Genomic DNA, 16,712 nt, shown 5'->3' with positions numbered 1-16,712 from the left:
TAATGACAACCTCAAAGAAAAAAACACAAAACAGACCATAAGTCAAACCAACCGTTCCAGATAATATCAATTACCTTTAAGCATCCCAATTGAAAGTATATTATCAACTTTAGGGCTTAAGTGGGTCTTCAAGGCATATCACGTGATAAAATAATGTCTGGATCAATCGTTCTCCACATCAAATGGAAGTAGTCATTGTACCGTCAACCTCATCAAGGAATCAGAATTGTATTATAATAAACCCCTAATAATACAATTACTAAGACGCTATCACAACTATGTTCTTTGGCAAGAATGACAATGTTACAGATATTCAAGATTTCCCCTGTTTGACGTTGAACAATGCCCCCAGAGTAGTACCAATACCGGGGATTCTCTACAGATTGACCTATGAATTGGAAGTGGGTCAAAACATACTGGGAAATTTCAAAAATCTAAAAAGTTACGAGAACCATTTATTGCTGACGGGAGTTAAAGGACGGGATAAAGACCAACCTTCGGATTCTAAGATTGCAAATTCTTTAACGAAGTTCCGTACAAACCACGACTCTCCAAATGAAGAAAAGTCCCTTTATTTGACTCTAATCCCATCAGAGTATGGAGATCCATGTGTTGGTTGTGTCGCGAAGGTCGTGGGTGTCTTAACAGAACAAAAAACGATGACCATTTCCTTCAAAACACAAAAGAGGGCAATAGTGAAGGCTCCTCTAGTAAATTCTGGGAATCAAGTTTTCAATAGCACTATAAAAGTTGTAGATGATTTTCCGGGAATATCTAAACTGACAAGAGAGCAGTTAAAACGCGGACCTCAAGAATTCAAAGAACTATTCAATTCCATAGATGAGACAATACGTTCATTTAAATCCCAATACAAACAACCTGCCAAGAATAAGAAATCCTCCCAGCATCTATTATTTTTGTCGCCTCTTTCCAATACACTTTTCTTCCAATTGAATAAAACTGGCTTTAACAAGGCATGGAGTATAATTCTTGGTCTCGTAGTAGACCTAGAGAATAATGTGAAAAAAAGAAGCGATCCTGAAATTTACCTAGAGGTCTTAAAACTAGTTGATCTAATAACAGCCGTTTTACCTATATCAGTACACCAAAAATGGACCATCTTGACAACCACAAATTTCACTGAAAGGTTCCAAAACTTCGGAAATGTTTTGCAAAACTTTCAAAACGTTTTCGAAACCCTCTATGCATCTACAGGGTACGTGCAACAATATTTTACCCAGGCCTCTAACTTAGATAAATCAAGGTTAATTGCCAATCAGTTGAAATCTTTGAAATTTTTCATTGACGATGTGAAAGCTCAAAACACCTTTCCCGCCGACGTGGAAAAACGTCATAACAAACCTAAAACACTTGTACCTCGTAACTTCCACTTTGATAAGGGATCCAATTCCAAGGAAGGAAAAGTCGATGAGGATGAAGAAGATGAAGAAGATATAGATCTCTTGAAAAAATTCATCGATAATATTCGTCAGTACGAAATTCACCCAGACGGTATTAAGATGCTAAAGAAAGACTTCAAAAGATTCGCCAAAATGTCACCACAGAACACAGAATACCAAGTGCTAAAGAACTATTTCGACATCATTACCGATATACCATTTGGTAGATACGGTGAAAGAGAACCTATTGATGTGAATAAATCTCGAAATACTCTTGATAAAGATCACTATGGATTACAAATGGTCAAAAAGCGATTATTGGAATATCTATGCATACTCAAACTACAGGAAAAACTTGGTAACATTAAGAAAAGAGCCCCCATTCTTCTATTGGTAGGGCCTCCGGGTGTCGGTAAGACTTCAATTGCCAAATCCGTAGCTCAAGTACTTAACCGTCAATTCCAAAGGGTATCACTCGGCGGTATTCATAACGAAGCTGACATTAGAGGTCATAGAAGAACTTACGTGGGATCCATGTGTGGTCTCATCATCAATGCCCTAAGGAAGAGTGACTGTATGAACCCTCTGATCTTGCTGGATGAAGTGGATAAAGTTTTAAGTACTACAGGAAGCAGCGCAGGTTACTCCTCTAAGATCAACGGTGACCCAGGTGCTGCACTATTGGAAGTACTTGATCCTGAACAGAATAATACTTTTATGGATCACTACCTTGGATTTCCCGTAGATTTATCGCAAGTTTTATTCTTTTGTACCGCTAACGACCTAAGCGGCATCTCCCGCCCCCTATTGGACAGAATGGAAGTGATAGAAATTCCCGGTTACACACCAGAAGAAAAAATACAAATAGGTACCAATTTCTTATTACCAAAGCAGATAAGTCTTAATGGACTCGATAGCTGCAATTGCGAATTCCAAATAAGTGATAAAGCTTGGAAATCACTTGTATTAGAGTATACGCGTGAACCAGGGGTACGTTCTTTGGAGAGACAATTAGCCGCTATCGTCAGGGGTAAAGTTAGTGAAGTTGTGGAAACGGGGAAATACGAGGAAAAGAATAGTACTTCAAGAAGTGAAAACGAAGTACTTCAACCGAAGGAGCTTCTCAAGTATTTAGGATTCCCACTTCACCCAATTACCAGAGAACTTTTACAACAGATCAAACACGCTGAAAAGGAAGGCGTTGTCAATGGATTGTCCTATAATTCAGATGGCACTGGTAGTGTACTTGTCTTTGAAGTGATAAAGACGGGCGGCAGTGATGGCCAAGACATTTCTAACACAAAAAATGGACCCACTATTATTTCTACCGGTAATTTGGGTAACGTTTTACAAGAATCTATTAATATCGCTAAAAGTGTAGTGAAAGTCATGTTGAGGAAAAAACAATTGGTTTTCCCACCCCAAGTAGTTATCAACTTACAGGAGTTTCTTTCGAGTGAATATCATCTGCATGTCCCTGCAGGTGCAATCTCTAAGGACGGTCCCAGTGCAGGCGCCGCCATAGCCTTGGCGTTATTATCGGTTGCACTGAAAAAACCCGTTGAACCAACAATTTGTATGACTGGAGAACTAACACTTAGGGGTAAAATTTTACCAATTGGGGGCATTAAGGAGAAACTTTTGGGAGCTAGAATTTATGGTATGCATAAGGTGTTGGTTCCATTAGCTAATAGATCCGATTTGGTTGAAGCCCTCACTGATGATGTAGCTCCATTTGCTAATGGACAAGACAGATCAGAATTGGATCTGGTTAAACAGAAAATGCACCTTCAAGTGTGTTATGTGGATACAATTCATGATGTTGTGAGGCATGCTTGGCCTGATTTTTCAGACGCTTCATCTCCATCTTCAAATACTTGGACGTTACCGGATAACAACTCACACAGAGCCAAGCTCTGAGAGTGCTAATCAACAGAGAAACATAGAACACGTCAAATGACGCATAAACGGTAAAATCAGGTAGCCAAACAATATGCATTGACAGACCTGTTGTCACTAACACCTTTCTGTTTGGGTACGCCAACTTCTCCCTTGTTTTTTTTTTCGTTTTCTCCGTCCCGTCGTGCCAAATTAAATACGGTGAAACTATATGGGGTTACTTCGCGAAAACACTCACTACTTTTTCACCATTTGGGCAAAACTTTGATAGTCTTTTCGCAGGTCGTTTTCGCATTCATCGAGAGTCCTCATATTCCTAATATGATATGCCAGTATACTATATGCTATTATCGGCTACTGATCAAATGCTAGACGCTAGAAACCCCCGTAGAATCAAGAAGTTCGCTAGCCAAGATGGTTTTTTCCCTTTCTCTTCCCTTATGTTATTTTAAGTACGGTAAAGAAGGACCGGAGCAGCAAACGTATGAGCAGAACAAATATTATGGAAGAACAATAGTAATCCGCGTTTGGGGGATTATTTACTTGACTTGCCTGTTTTTTTTTTTTTTTTTTTTTGTCGAATTCATTTTTATCGTGTTCCGCGTTCTGTTCTGGCCTTTGCAGTCGTGATACAGACCCTTCTCAAGCTGGAGAAACCTTCCGTGTGGGCTTGGTGAAAGAAGAAAATAACAAAGCACGTAAAAAGTGTTTGAATCTATACTCAAAAATTTTTGAAACAAATCAACACTCTTTTCCCTTACAACTCCATACCTCTACACTACTACAATCCTGTCATTCGGGGAATACGTGTAGTGCTAAAGGTAGTTTAGTCGTTGTCAAAGGAGCGCAAGAATTTACTGCATAGTGATCAGTCAATACACGATCACCATTTTTTTTTCTGTTGATCCAGAGGAAAGAAATCAATCAATTAATCAACCAATTTAGCTTTTTACCAACACATTAACAACGACGACGACAACGGGATAACACAGTATGAGACTATTGATGCTGTGGTGGCTAACCACTTCGTGGTTAGCTTGTTTAGCAACAGCTAAGAGAAAGGTTTTCTCCACTTCCTTAGTTACGTGTATGGAGAATTCCAAATTATCAGCTAATACATTTAACGTTACATTCAATCCGCACGACAGGTCGTTGCGTTATACTTTTACCATGGTTACTGATATTCAAGATTATGTTTTAGCAGAGATGGAAGTTTATGCTTATGGATTTAAAGTTGTGACGAAAAGTTTCAACCCTTGTAATATGGGTTGGAAACAATTTTGTCCTCTATCGCCAGGTGATGTGCAAATTGATTCTGTAGAATACGTTGCTAAGAAATACACTGATGATATTCCTGGTATTACGTATCATGTTCCTGACATTGATGCTTATGTTATAGTAAAAGTCTATAACTACCAGCGGGAATATTTGGCATGCGTACAAGCATTCTTTAGTAATGGTAAAACAGTTTCACAAACTGGTGTTAAATGGGCATCTGCTGTGATTGCAGGGATAGGTTTATTACTATCAGCTGTTCTATCAACATTTGGAAATTCTACTGCGGCTTCCCATATTTCTGCAAATACAATGTCATTATTTTTGTATTTCCAAAGTGTTGTTGTTGTTACTATGGAACATGTTCACAGAGTCCCACCTATTGCAGAAGCATGGGCAGAAAATCTGGCGTGGTCAATGGGGTTAATTCGTATCACGTTTATGCAAAGAATCTTCCGTTGGTACGTACAATCTACTGGAGGGAAACCTTCTTTGAATTTAACCTCTAGAAAAATCTCTGTTCTTACACAGAGATCTTTAGATTACATCAAAGACAGACAATTGATCAAAAGGGCTAAAGATGTGCTGTACGGTAATTCCCAAGTTATGATCTTTAGAGGTATTAAAAGATTGGCATATGATGTAAACATTGAAAATACCGCTGTTGTTTGTACAGGTTTCACTTTCTTTGTTCTCTGCGGATATGTACTCGCAGGCTTTATCATTGCTTCTAAAAATGCACTGGAATTAAGCGCCAAATGTGGATGGATCAAATCAACCAGATTTGTGGATTTTAGACAAAATTGGAGACAAGTCCTAAAAGGTGCTCTTTTACGTTACATCTATATCGGATTTACACAATTGACTATTTTGAGTTTTTGGGAATTTACTCAAAGAGATTCCCCCGCTGTCATTGTCATCGCATGTCTGTTTATCGTTTTAGCGGTAGGGTTAATGGCATGGTCAGCATTCAGAACTACATTTTTCGCTCAAAGATCCATTGAGGTTTATAACAATTCAGCAGCTTTACTTTACGGTGATGAACGTGTTTTACACAAGTATGGATTCTTCTACACAATGTTCAACGCTACACATTACTGGTGGAATATCGTTATTTTATCCTACATGTTTGTTAAAGCCATTGTCATTGGATTCGCTCAAAGCTCTGGTCAAGCACAATCTTTACTGATCTTCATTTTGGACTTGGCATATTTCATTGCTATTATCTACTTCAAACCATATTTGGATCGCCCCACAAACATTATGAACATCTTTATCAGTACCGTGACTTTGATCAATTCATTTTTGTTTATGTTCTTTTCTGATCTTTTCGGACAAAGTTATGCCGTCTCTGCAGTTATGGGGTGGATTTTCTTCATTCTAAATGCAGCTTTTTCATTCATCCTATTGATGATGATTTTGACATTTACTGTAATGATTCTATTCACAAAGAACCCAGACGTCAGATTTAAACCCGCTGGAGATGACAGAAGGTCATTCCAAAGATTCTCTTTAAAGAGTACCAATGGTATGAATGCTTCTGTAGCTGCAGAATTAGCAGCTCTTGGTAATGTTGCTAAGGATCACAATGACAATTGGGAAAATCAATTGGGTGATCAAAAGAGTCAAACCGATGATGTCAACGTCTTTACGCTGGACGACGAGAAGTTAGACGAGTTACGAGCTGCCAAACAAAGATCGAACAGCACTTCAAGTGGAATTAATAAACCAACTACTTTCAAAGATAAAGTAATGCGTAAGTTATCACTAAGACGCAGCGGTAAGGGTAAAAGAAATCCAGAGTTTGCAGGTAATGATTTGACTTCATTAACACCTGATAGTGAATCAGTTGCGTCCGCTGGGACACCACCAAGAAACTATCCAGGCGTTCATCAAAGACAACCGTCAGAATCTAGAAACAGATTGATGGATTCCTACGACGATGTGGGTGAAGGGTTTAACTTTTTACCCGTGAGAGAAGGGGACGAAAACCTTTCTGAAGACGAGTTTGAAATGCCAAGGAGAGATGCGAGTTTAGACACAATGGCTCAACATAATGGCGCTATGAGAAGTGCTGATATTTTATGATCAGGATTCACTTAACCGGGAAAGATTGAGTGAATAACAAGAATAAATTGAGAAGAAACGAAAAATTGAAAAACGAAGAAGAGAATTTGTTAACAAAAGATGGGGAACAAAAATTGTACACTAGAAAACAGGTGACGTTTGAAGTTTTAAAGGGTGGAAGTTTATTTCAATGAAAGGCTATCTCGTGCAGAACTGTTTCCTAGCGGTTAATCGACGAAAAGTTCAGTCATTTAGGAAGGGCCTTAAAACTAAACCATGGAGTAAGATAGACAGAATGGCCATAATTCCTCCGAATGATAAAAAAAAACAAACAAAAAACAACGAACGCTTATTACATCTTTTTGTCTCTAAACTGAATCTGTTGTTTCGTTCTCCATAATACTACCATTTCATCTTGTAACAATTAAAGATACCAGAGACTTTAATTCGTCGATTATTGGTACGAATAGTCGAACATTTCACGGTTCATTTGCAAGTTCTTCCATTCCGTTTGTAGGTATTGTAGACTTTCAGGGTCATCACCCAAAACTGATATAATTTTATCACGTAATTGTAATCGATTCCAAATTTTAGATTCAACTTTTTTCAAAATTCTGCTTAGAAATCCCTTTAAATGGCTAGTACTGGTGGCATTATTTTTTGTATCAATCGAAGTCAATGAAACAAAAGATTTACTGGGTTTGTTGGTCACACTACTAAGTTTAGTTGCCGCATGGTCTGTCCATGTCTGCCAAAGAGAAAGATCCTCAGAACTAAGTTGATATTTTTCATCAACTTCAATTTCACTAAACCAAGGATCTTTACCGCTGGTGTACATCTTGTTCTTCTGGAAAACTGCTAAGGCTTGCTCTCTAAATGGTTTACCCCAATTTAAAGCAGCTGTAGATGCTACTGATACATTACCATTATGTTCAAAATTTAGTACTGAGAATGCATCGTTTGGTGTGTTGATATAGGGAACATATTTGGTTATCTGCGGTTTGAAAACTTTTGTTGAAAATTTACTAGCGCCTAAACTAGAGAATTCTACCCAATATTTACTGTAGTCATCGGATTGCATGGGCACCAATGGCATGGAATTTTGTCTGTTACATAAATCCTGTCCTTTATTCCTTTTGAATTTTAAATTCCCTTCCATATTATCCAAGGCTCTTCTCTTCATGTCATCATCAAGATCACAGTAAAACATACCGCCAACCCAACTTTTGGGGAAGAAAAGTGATGCTTTACGGTTAGTATACTTTTTTCTTCTAGCCAATTTAAAACAATGTAAATTGTTTAAATCTTCCAGTGCTTTTTCTTTTGAAGTCCTTTTATTGTTATTTTTATTATTTTTATTATTTTTATTATTTTTATTATTTTTATTATTTTTATTATTTTTGTTATTTTTGTTACTTGTTATAGTGGAGTCAACAGAAGCATCTGGCGTATAGACACATAGAGGTGTAGTCCAGTCAATATCATCTTCCAGTGGTTGCTTTATGTTCCATTGAATTTTACCCTCGCGACAAAAAACAACATGAATTGCACTTGATAGTCCTAAATTTAATAATTGTATATTATAGGATCTTAGTAGTTTAAACCCAGTATACGGTTTTTTATCGTGTTCTCTCAGTGGGGCAGGTATACTAAGACCACTAAGAGTTTCGAACATTTTCTTATAACTACCTTCATGGTGTGCATACTTCATGGAACATATTTTATCTTGAGTCTCCAATGCTTTCCAAATCTTATTTTCCACAGGGGCAGCATTGGATATCTGATAAAAGGATAACCAAGTGAAAAAATACCAGAATATTTTCAAAATCATTTCTATCTGTTATGATTCTATGATTGGTATTCTTTGAAAGAGTATTATACCAAGCTTCTGTTTGCAATCCAAACTATTTTATTTTATTTTATTTTATTTTAATTACTGACACAATCTCTTTTGCTGACGCTGACGCTGACGCTGGCGCCGAGATTTTTGATTTTCTCGTGTTTTATGATAGACGTAATAAGCGATATGACGAACAAGTGGAACCCAATTGAAAGGACAACTTTTCACTATGAAGTGTTATTTATTAAGAGAACAGTTAATTGATTAAGAGTAACGTTGAGGGGTGCACCATCAATCCTGTGTTGAAATGAAATTGGACATCAAGGTATGTGTTAGATATTTTGGAATTGGGTTTTAACGGCCTCCAGGAGACTTCGATTAGCGTCGATTCAGAAAGTGAATAGGGAAGAAACGCGTTGATGAGAAGGCTGTTGATCTCTTGTGAATTCGTTGTTTTGTGAACATTTTGAACTAACTGTTTTTGTTAATTACAGAAAACTTTCAGCAATAGGTCTGATAGAGTAAAGGGGATTGATTTCCACCCCAGTGAACCATGGGTTTTAACCACGCTATATTCTGGTCGTGTAGAAATTTGGAATTATGAGACGCAAACTGAAGTTAGATCTATACAAGCTACCGATTCACCTATAAGAAGTGGTAAATTTATTGCTAGAAAGAATTGGATCATTGTGGGTTGTGATGATTACAGAATCAGAGTGTTTAATTATAACACTGGTGAAAAGGTTGTCGATTTTGAAGCACATCCTGATTACATCCGTTCCATTGCGGTACATCCAACTAAACCATATCTGTTGTCAGGTAGTGATGATTTGACAGTAAAACTTTGGAATTGGGAGAAAAATTGGGCTCTAGAGCAAACTTTTGAAGGTCACGAACACTTCGTTATGTGTGTGGCTTTCAACCCTAAGGATCCAAGCACTTTCGCCTCTGGTTGCTTAGATTCTACCGTTAAAGTTTGGTCGTTAGGTCAACCTACACCTAACTATACCTTAACAACAGGCCAAGAAAGAGGTGTAAATTTTGTAGATTATTACCCATTACCTGACAAGCCATACATGATCACATCTTCTGATGATTTGACAGTTAAGATCTGGGATTATCAAACAAAATCCTGTGTTGCAACTCTGGAAGGACACATGTCCAATGTCTCCTTTGCAGTTTTCCACCCAACTCTGCCCGTCATCATTTCCGGTTCTGAAGATGGTACCTTGAAGATTTGGAATGCTTCCACTTATAAATTGGAGAAAACTATTAATTTGGGATTGGAAAGAAGTTGGTGTTTAGCTACTCATCCAACTGGTAAGAAAAATTACATCGCTTCAGGTTTTGACAATGGGTTCACAGTTCTTGCCTTAGGTAAAGATGTCCCTACACTATCCCTCGATCCAGTTGGTAAGCTTGTGTGGGCGGGTGGTAAGAATGCATCACCCTCTGACATTTTCACAGCAGTTATTAGAGGTAATGAAGAGGCCGAAGAGAGCGAACCATTGCTTTTACAGACTAAAGAATTAGGTTCCGTCGATGTTTTCCCACAAAGTTTAGTACACTCTCCTAATGGTAGATTCGTTGCCGTTGTCGGTGATGGTGAGTATGTTATTTACACAGCCCTGGCATGGAGAAACAGATCTTTTGGTAAATGCCATGGCTTTGTATGGGGTCCTGACTCTAACAGTTATGCAATTGTGGATGAAACCGGGCAAGTGAGATATTTCAAGAATTTCAAAGAAGTTACTTCTTGGTCAATTCCCTTGCAATATGGTGTAGAAAGATTATTCGGTGGTGGTCTTCTCGGTGCTAAATCTGATGGGTTTATTTATTTCTTTGATTGGGAAAACGGTAACCTCGTTAGAAGGGTCGATATCAATGCCCGTGACGTTATTTGGTCCGACAATGGTGAACTCGTCATGATACTCAACACTGAAGAAGGTCGTGGCGATGAAGCTAGTGCTTACTCCTTAGCTTTCAACAAAGACGTTTACGAAGAAGCAGTTACCAAGGGTGAAATAGATGAGGACAACGGTGTTGATGATGCCTTTGATGTTTTGCATGAATTGAATGAATCAATCACTTCTGGTAAGTGGGTTGGCGATGTCTTCATTTGTACCACATCCACTAACAGGTTGAACTATTTCGTTGGCGGTAAGACTTACAACTTGGCTCATTTGACCAAGGAAATGTACATGCTAGGTTACCTGGTTCGTGACAACAAAGTGTACTTAGCTGACAGAGAAATTCACACTTACGGTTATAATGTTTCCTTAGAATTGTTGGAATTCCAGACTCTAACTTTGAGAGGTGAATTAGAGGAAGCTATGAACACCATCCTACCTAATGTAGAGAGTAAGGACACTTTATCCAAGATCGCTAGATTTTTAGAAGGCCAGGAATTATACGAAGAGGCTCTAAAGACTTCTCCAGACACTGACCAAAAATTCGATTTGGCTTTGAAGGTTGGTCAACTAACGCTAGCATATGAAATTTTGGGTGAAGAAGAGAGTGAACTGAGGTGGAGGTCACTTGGTGATGCTAGTTTACAAAAATACAATTTCAAGTTGGCTAGCGAAGCTTACATGAAGGCACATGACTTAGAATCTTTGTTCTTGCTGCATTCTTCTTTCAACAACACTGAGGGCCTTCTATCGGTTGCTAAGGATGCTGAAGCTTTGGGCAAATATAACCTATCTTTCAAGGCCTATTTCATAGCGGGTGATGTGGAAAGCGCTAAAAACTTGTTGGTAAAACTAGGAAAATTCCCTGAAGCTGCTCTGCTTTCAGTCACATACGGTATTGAGAGTGATGGTGTAAATTCCGTTGTTACCAAATGGAAGGAAAGTTTGAAAGCTGATGGAAAAACTGCGATCGCCGATAGAATTTGCTTCAGTGAAAAGAATGCACCCAACGCATCTCCTCTTATCGACATAGACTCTGCACCATCTGGTAAAGAAGAAACAGATGAGCAAGCTTCTCCAGCGGAAGCAGCTGAAGAAGTCGTAAATGAAGATACTCAACCAAAGGAATCACAGACCACTGAGGAACCACAGGAACCTACTGCTGCTAAACCAGAGGCTCCAGTAGAGAAAGAAGAATCTCAAACAGAGGTTCCAACTCAGGAGGCATCGGAGACTAAGGAAGAATCCAAAAAGGAATGATGTAGATAAAGATTTGCCAATCAATCATAATACAAATGTCACTCACATACGTTTATATCTCTTTCTAAACCCATAGAAAACTGTAAAAACAAGAAAATCAGAAAAAAAAAATCACACCGAAAAGACATCCAGCTTATCGATAGGATCTTTCTTACCAAGTCCAATGAAATATAGTTCTTTAGATTCACCTCTAGATGAAGCTGGTTTGAATCTATTAACACGTTGGAACACTTTTCTTAATCTCTTCTCAAATAATTTATCCTCTTTACCGGTGTAAAGCTTGCAAACAAAATTTCCCCTAGGTCTTAGCAAATCAATTGCCGTCACTAGAGCCGCATCTGCCAAATCGATTGACTGATAATGATCCCTTATGGCAACACCTGATGTATTTGCCATCCTGTAATAAGCTGCATTAGTAAGATTATTCCAATATCCAGTTATCTGGGGCCAACATTCATACATATCACTAATAATGGTATCAATAGGGAACCTGTCCACTTTACCTGAGGATAATCCAACATCAAAGATCTCATCGTACGCATCCGTGTTTTTAATAAGACCCAATTGTTCCTCTAATCTATGTTGAAAATATCCGTGATGCTCATGAAGATGATCAGATTTGTACAATTGGAAATGTCTAGAGAAATAGAGTCTTATCAATTCATGAGTCTTCCTCGAGAGTATATTGGCTTGGATGGAATGTACACCTTTAGGGGGCTCACACGGGAGAATATCAACTCCTAAAACCATACCATTAGGTCCAATACGTCTTTGAGCAACCTGAGACCATGCACCTGGAGCAAAACCTAGATCTAAAACTCTTTGATGTTTATGTTTATCCCCCTGGAAAAGATGGAATTTATCATCGAGTTCCATTAATTTGAAGGCTGCTCTAGATCGCAGTCCTTGCACTTTAGCTTCCTTTGTATAATGATCATTGGATTGTCTATCTAGCCATCTACCCTGAGAATTAAACCTAAAATGACCAAGAGGTCGTGAAACTCCTCGAAAGCACAAATTTAATCGTAATGAATGGATGGAGAGCATCCTCGAAGATCTAAATGGACACGTTCTGGACAATTTTCCCCTTTAACTCGTACTACTTCAACCAGCACTTTACATATAAGTAAGCGATGAGCTTGATTTTATTTTTTTTTTTCATAATGTAACTCCCATAGTAACGGGACATCTAAGCAGTCAAACAACAACAAGGGGTCTCAGAGAATATCTACAGCTTTCAAGATGTGAGGAAAGAAGGGTTATACTTCTTGTGCCGCAGAAATACAAACAATCTAGATAGCCGCCAAAATCACGTGATATGCACATGGTCTTGCGACATCCCCATACTTAACCGCTATTGAAACATCAAACTGAGATACCGAGGATTTAACTCGCTAGCTTACGTTAAGATGAGATGCCTCTTAATGCTGTATATTCACTGTGTATGTTAAGACCCATACACCTCGGTGTAATGTTTTTTGATTTTTTTTTTTTTTCAAAGTTCAAAGAAAAGACCGACGCAAACGACGCAAAACAGTCACACGAAAGTTTTCAACGATGAGCATCTCTTTTAAAAGTTTATCAACCTAGTGTCGCTTGTTCATACGCATCTTTTGAAGTGGTTGTTTCCTATATCTCCAGGTATCTCTAGAAGTCGCAAGCCCCACGGAACACCAAATCTTTTTGGAAGACTTTGAAGGATATTCTAATAGTTAGCCATGTCTAAGATTAACTCTGCTATTATTAGAGACAACGTCAAGGAGTTGTTGAAGTACTCCACTGAAACCAAGAAGAGAAACTTCTTGGAAACCGTTGAATTGCAAGTCGGTTTGAAGAACTACGACCCTCAAAGAGACAAGCGTTTCTCCGGTACTTTGAAGTTGCCAGAATGTCCAAGACCAAACTTGTCCATCTGTATCTTCGGTGATGCTTTCGATGTCGACAGAGCTAAGTCTTGCGGTGTTGATGCCATGTCTGTTGAAGACTTGAAGAAGTTGAACAAGAACAAGAAGTTGATTAAGAAGTTGGCTAAGAAATACTCTGCTTTCGTCGCTTCTGAAGTTTTGATCAAGCAAGTCCCAAGACTTTTGGGTCCTCAATTGTCCAAGGCTGGTAAGTTCCCAACTCCAGTTTCTCACACCGATGACTTGTACAGTAAGGTTACCGATGTTAGATCTACCATCAAGTTCCAATTGAAGAAGGTTTTGTGTTTGGCTGTTGCCGTCGGTAACGTCGAAATGAACGAAGACTCTTTGGTCAACCAAATCTTGATGGCCGTTAACTTCTTGGTTTCCTTGCTAAAGAAGCACTGGCAAAACGTTGGTTCCCTAGTGATCAAGTCCACTATGGGTCCATCTTTCAGATTGTACTAAGCACATTTATACTATATTTGTAAGATAAAGTGAAAATTCTAGAGAATCTGGTACAAATCAGAATTGCAGATCTCCCCCGCAGTCTTGTGCTGTTTATCATCTTGGCATTCGGCAGGGGAATCGTTGATTGTCGTGTTTATACGTAACAAGAACGGCCGAATTGCCAAGGGTAGTTACATTTATTATCGGAAAACTAGCTTAAGACATGGGAATTTCACTACTCCTCTCAGTAAATCTTTGAAGTAGACCAATTCCATTGGCTGCCATTTTGGCCGTCTCCCTCTTCTCTACTGCTTATTACTATAGCATTAGTATATAGCAGTAACCAATTTTTCCAATATTGACAAAATATTGCAGGAGAAACCGAGAGCATAAGGTAGATAAACTAGCACAATACAGAACAGAAGGAAGGAAAGGGACAAGAATACCCCATTTAAACAAGTATGGAACTTAATTTCGAGAAGATTCAGCGGCCGGGATTCGTCCCAGATGGATTATCTGAGGCCAGCGATATTGAAGAGGATGATGAAGATGGATTTGCGATTAACGATTTGGATGATGATGACGTTGAGAATTCTTTTGAGCTACCGATTAGAGCTAGTCCTTACCGTTTTAACAATTTCTCAGCTTTAAACGACGACTGGAGATCATTTCGTCGTGGCAATAGCGGTATTAATAAAAGGGTTAGGTTTGACAATGACAGAAACAACAATGGTGATGAAGACGGTAGAAATAGAAGCCAATCAGACTCCCCAAAGGGTAAGAAAAACGTAGAAGAGCTATTACAGTATGCTAATCGGGTTAATGAATACCTGGCCCTAAATTTGGAGAAAATCGACATGTTTAGATCAGAATTAATGGATAGTGATGGTATGCCCTACAAATCAATCGGTAGTGAAACGACACTAGCAACCACAGCAACCACGGCTTCTGGGTCAGTCTCAAATTTTGAACTGAGTGAAAGCGAAATGGACGAAGACAAGATCAACCTGAATAGTAGTGTTAGCGGTATATCTTCCGATTCTGAACGAGCTTGGGAAAAGACACCCTTATCACAGGACTCTGGGAGAGATGAACTAAGAATACCGTCATTCGAACAGATTCTGCAGCACGTACGAAGAGCCAATGAACGGGAAGGAGAGAAGGAAACGACTGAAAATGAGGATAATATCTCTTCAATCACAAATTGCGAGACCATGGAAACTTCACAGGCTATCGAAATTTTTCAAAATACCATCAATTGCATATTGCACATGTCCCAAGCACAAGATCAACAAGATGTTCCAAATCCTCGTGATTGGGATTTTAATCAGTTCTCTATGAAAAGCATGCCAACGGTAACCTATCAAGAATTTATCACAAGGATTCAAACCAAATGTACCTACAGTCCAGCAGTGTTTTTGGCATCTGCCTTTCTCCTACAAACGTTATGTCTAATGAGAAATGATAATAATGGTGAACTATGTCTGAGGCACCGGTTGCAAGATTCACAGATTCATCGTTTAGTAATTGCCTGCGTTCGTATTGCCACCAAAATAATGGAGGACCATGTACATTCTCACCAGTATTTTTCCAAAGTTTGTGGAATTTCGAAGAGACTTCTCAGCAGACTAGAAATATCTCTAGTGACTTGCTTAAAAGACGAACAATTTATGGTCACAAGAGAAAGACTAGCAGCTACCGCCAAGATTAAAGATGAACTTGTGGCTTGCGAATCCAACCAGTCTTGATCTGATCCGATTTATTCTTAATATTCTGTTAATATACTATTGATCTTACTCTGTATCAACTCCGACGTGTTACCCTCCCCATACCAATCTCCCACGTGATTATATTCTTCCATAATTTTTTTTTTCCAAAGTCTTGCGGCATCCTGATCAACAAAATTATATAGACTTTCGTGTTCATATTATGAACCGGTAATACATATTCTCTATCAAGAATTGGCCGTTAAGTCAGTTTTCCATCAATAGAAGATATGGCTTGGGATTTGCTAGGGTGGTGTATGTAGCTAGTCTAAAAAAAAGAAGTTATTTTGATCGCTTTGACTGAGTACTAACATGGGATCGTGATTATACAGTTAGAGACGTTTTGGCCTCTCTTGGTCTTTGGAACAAACATGGTAAACTTTTGTTTTTAGGTTTGGATAATGCTGGTAAGACCACTTTATTGCATATGTTGAAAAATGACAGATTGGCAACTTTACAACCTACATGGCACCCAACCTCTGAAGAATTAGCCATTGGTAACGTCAAATTCACGACTTTCGATCTTGGTGGTCACGTTCAAGCACGTCGTCTATGGAAAGACTATTTCCCAGAAGTGAATGGTATTGTTTTCCTAGTGGATGCAGCTGATCCTGAAAGATTTGGCGAAGCTCGTGTTGAATTAGATGCTCTTTTCAACATTGCAGAATTAAGAAACGTTCCATTCGTCATTTTGGGTAACAAGATCGATTCAGCAAATGCTGTTTCTGAAGCAGAATTGCGTTCTGCCCTAGGATTGATGAGCACTACTGGTGATGTCAGAGTCGAAGGCCAAAGACCTGTGGAAGTGTTTATGTGTTCCGTCGTTATGAGAGACGGTTACGCTGATGCATTCCAATGGTTATCCCAGTACATCTAATATAATTTAACGAAAGAAGTAAATCATATTTTTATTTTTTCTATCTTTGATATATGCACATATA

General features: G+C 38.6%; 8 protein-coding genes across 8 annotated transcripts; 6 read left to right on the top strand and 2 right to left on the bottom strand.

The window, feature by feature from the left end:
* Window positions 1-278: 278 nt before the first annotated feature.
* Window positions 279-3,320, top strand: ZYRO0E07458g (uncharacterized protein; the record flags this gene model as incomplete). The annotated part of the gene is made up of 1 exon (XM_002499203.1): window positions 279-3,320. The coding sequence occupies one exon, from the start codon at window positions 279-281 to the stop codon at window positions 3,318-3,320; it is 3,042 nt and encodes a 1,013-aa protein (XP_002499248.1).
* Window positions 3,321-4,292: 972 nt separating this feature from the next.
* Window positions 4,293-6,662, top strand: ZYRO0E07436g (transient receptor potential ion channel family protein; the record flags this gene model as incomplete). The annotated part of the gene is made up of 1 exon (XM_002499202.1): window positions 4,293-6,662. The coding sequence occupies one exon, from the start codon at window positions 4,293-4,295 to the stop codon at window positions 6,660-6,662; it is 2,370 nt and encodes a 789-aa protein (XP_002499247.1).
* A 433-nt stretch (window positions 6,663-7,095) lies between these two features.
* On the bottom strand, window positions 7,096-8,472 carry ZYRO0E07414g (uncharacterized protein; the record flags this gene model as incomplete). The annotated part of the gene is made up of 1 exon (XM_002499201.1): window positions 7,096-8,472. The coding sequence occupies one exon, from the start codon at window positions 8,470-8,472 to the stop codon at window positions 7,096-7,098; it is 1,377 nt and encodes a 458-aa protein (XP_002499246.1).
* Window positions 8,473-8,788: 316 nt separating this feature from the next.
* On the top strand, window positions 8,789-11,651 carry SEC27 (coatomer subunit beta'; the record flags this gene model as incomplete). The annotated part of the gene is made up of 2 exons (XM_002499200.1): window positions 8,789-8,806; window positions 8,976-11,651. The coding sequence occupies 2 exons, from the start codon at window positions 8,789-8,791 to the stop codon at window positions 11,649-11,651; spliced, it is 2,694 nt and encodes an 897-aa protein (XP_002499245.1).
* A 111-nt stretch (window positions 11,652-11,762) lies between these two features.
* MRM2 (21S rRNA (uridine2791-2'-O) methyltransferase) lies at window positions 11,763-12,698 on the bottom strand (the record flags this gene model as incomplete). The annotated part of the gene is made up of 1 exon (XM_002499199.1): window positions 11,763-12,698. One exon carries the CDS (start codon window positions 12,696-12,698, stop codon window positions 11,763-11,765), a length of 936 nt encoding a protein of 311 aa, XP_002499244.1.
* A 671-nt stretch (window positions 12,699-13,369) lies between these two features.
* ZYRO0E07348g (60S ribosomal protein uL1) lies at window positions 13,370-14,023 on the top strand (the record flags this gene model as incomplete). Its single annotated transcript, XM_002499198.1, has 1 exon — window positions 13,370-14,023. The coding sequence occupies one exon, from the start codon at window positions 13,370-13,372 to the stop codon at window positions 14,021-14,023; it is 654 nt and encodes a 217-aa protein (XP_002499243.1).
* Window positions 14,024-14,466: 443 nt separating this feature from the next.
* ZYRO0E07326g (uncharacterized protein) lies at window positions 14,467-15,753 on the top strand (the record flags this gene model as incomplete). The annotated part of the gene is made up of 1 exon (XM_002499197.1): window positions 14,467-15,753. One exon carries the CDS (start codon window positions 14,467-14,469, stop codon window positions 15,751-15,753), a length of 1,287 nt encoding a protein of 428 aa, XP_002499242.1.
* Window positions 15,754-16,001: 248 nt separating this feature from the next.
* On the top strand, window positions 16,002-16,648 carry SAR1 (Arf family GTPase SAR1; the record flags this gene model as incomplete). The annotated part of the gene is made up of 2 exons (XM_002499196.1): window positions 16,002-16,026; window positions 16,104-16,648. 2 exons carry the CDS (start codon window positions 16,002-16,004, stop codon window positions 16,646-16,648), a joined length of 570 nt encoding a protein of 189 aa, XP_002499241.1.
* Window positions 16,649-16,712: the final 64 nt, after the last annotated feature.

The sequence above is a fragment of the Zygosaccharomyces rouxii genome (genome assembly GCF_000026365.1).
Source record: "Zygosaccharomyces rouxii strain CBS732 chromosome E complete sequence".
NCBI classification, from domain to species: Eukaryota; Fungi; Ascomycota; class Saccharomycetes; order Saccharomycetales; family Saccharomycetaceae; genus Zygosaccharomyces; species Zygosaccharomyces rouxii.
The sequence above is the reverse complement of the archived record's forward strand: the minus strand, read 5'-3'. Positions and strand labels throughout refer to the sequence as shown.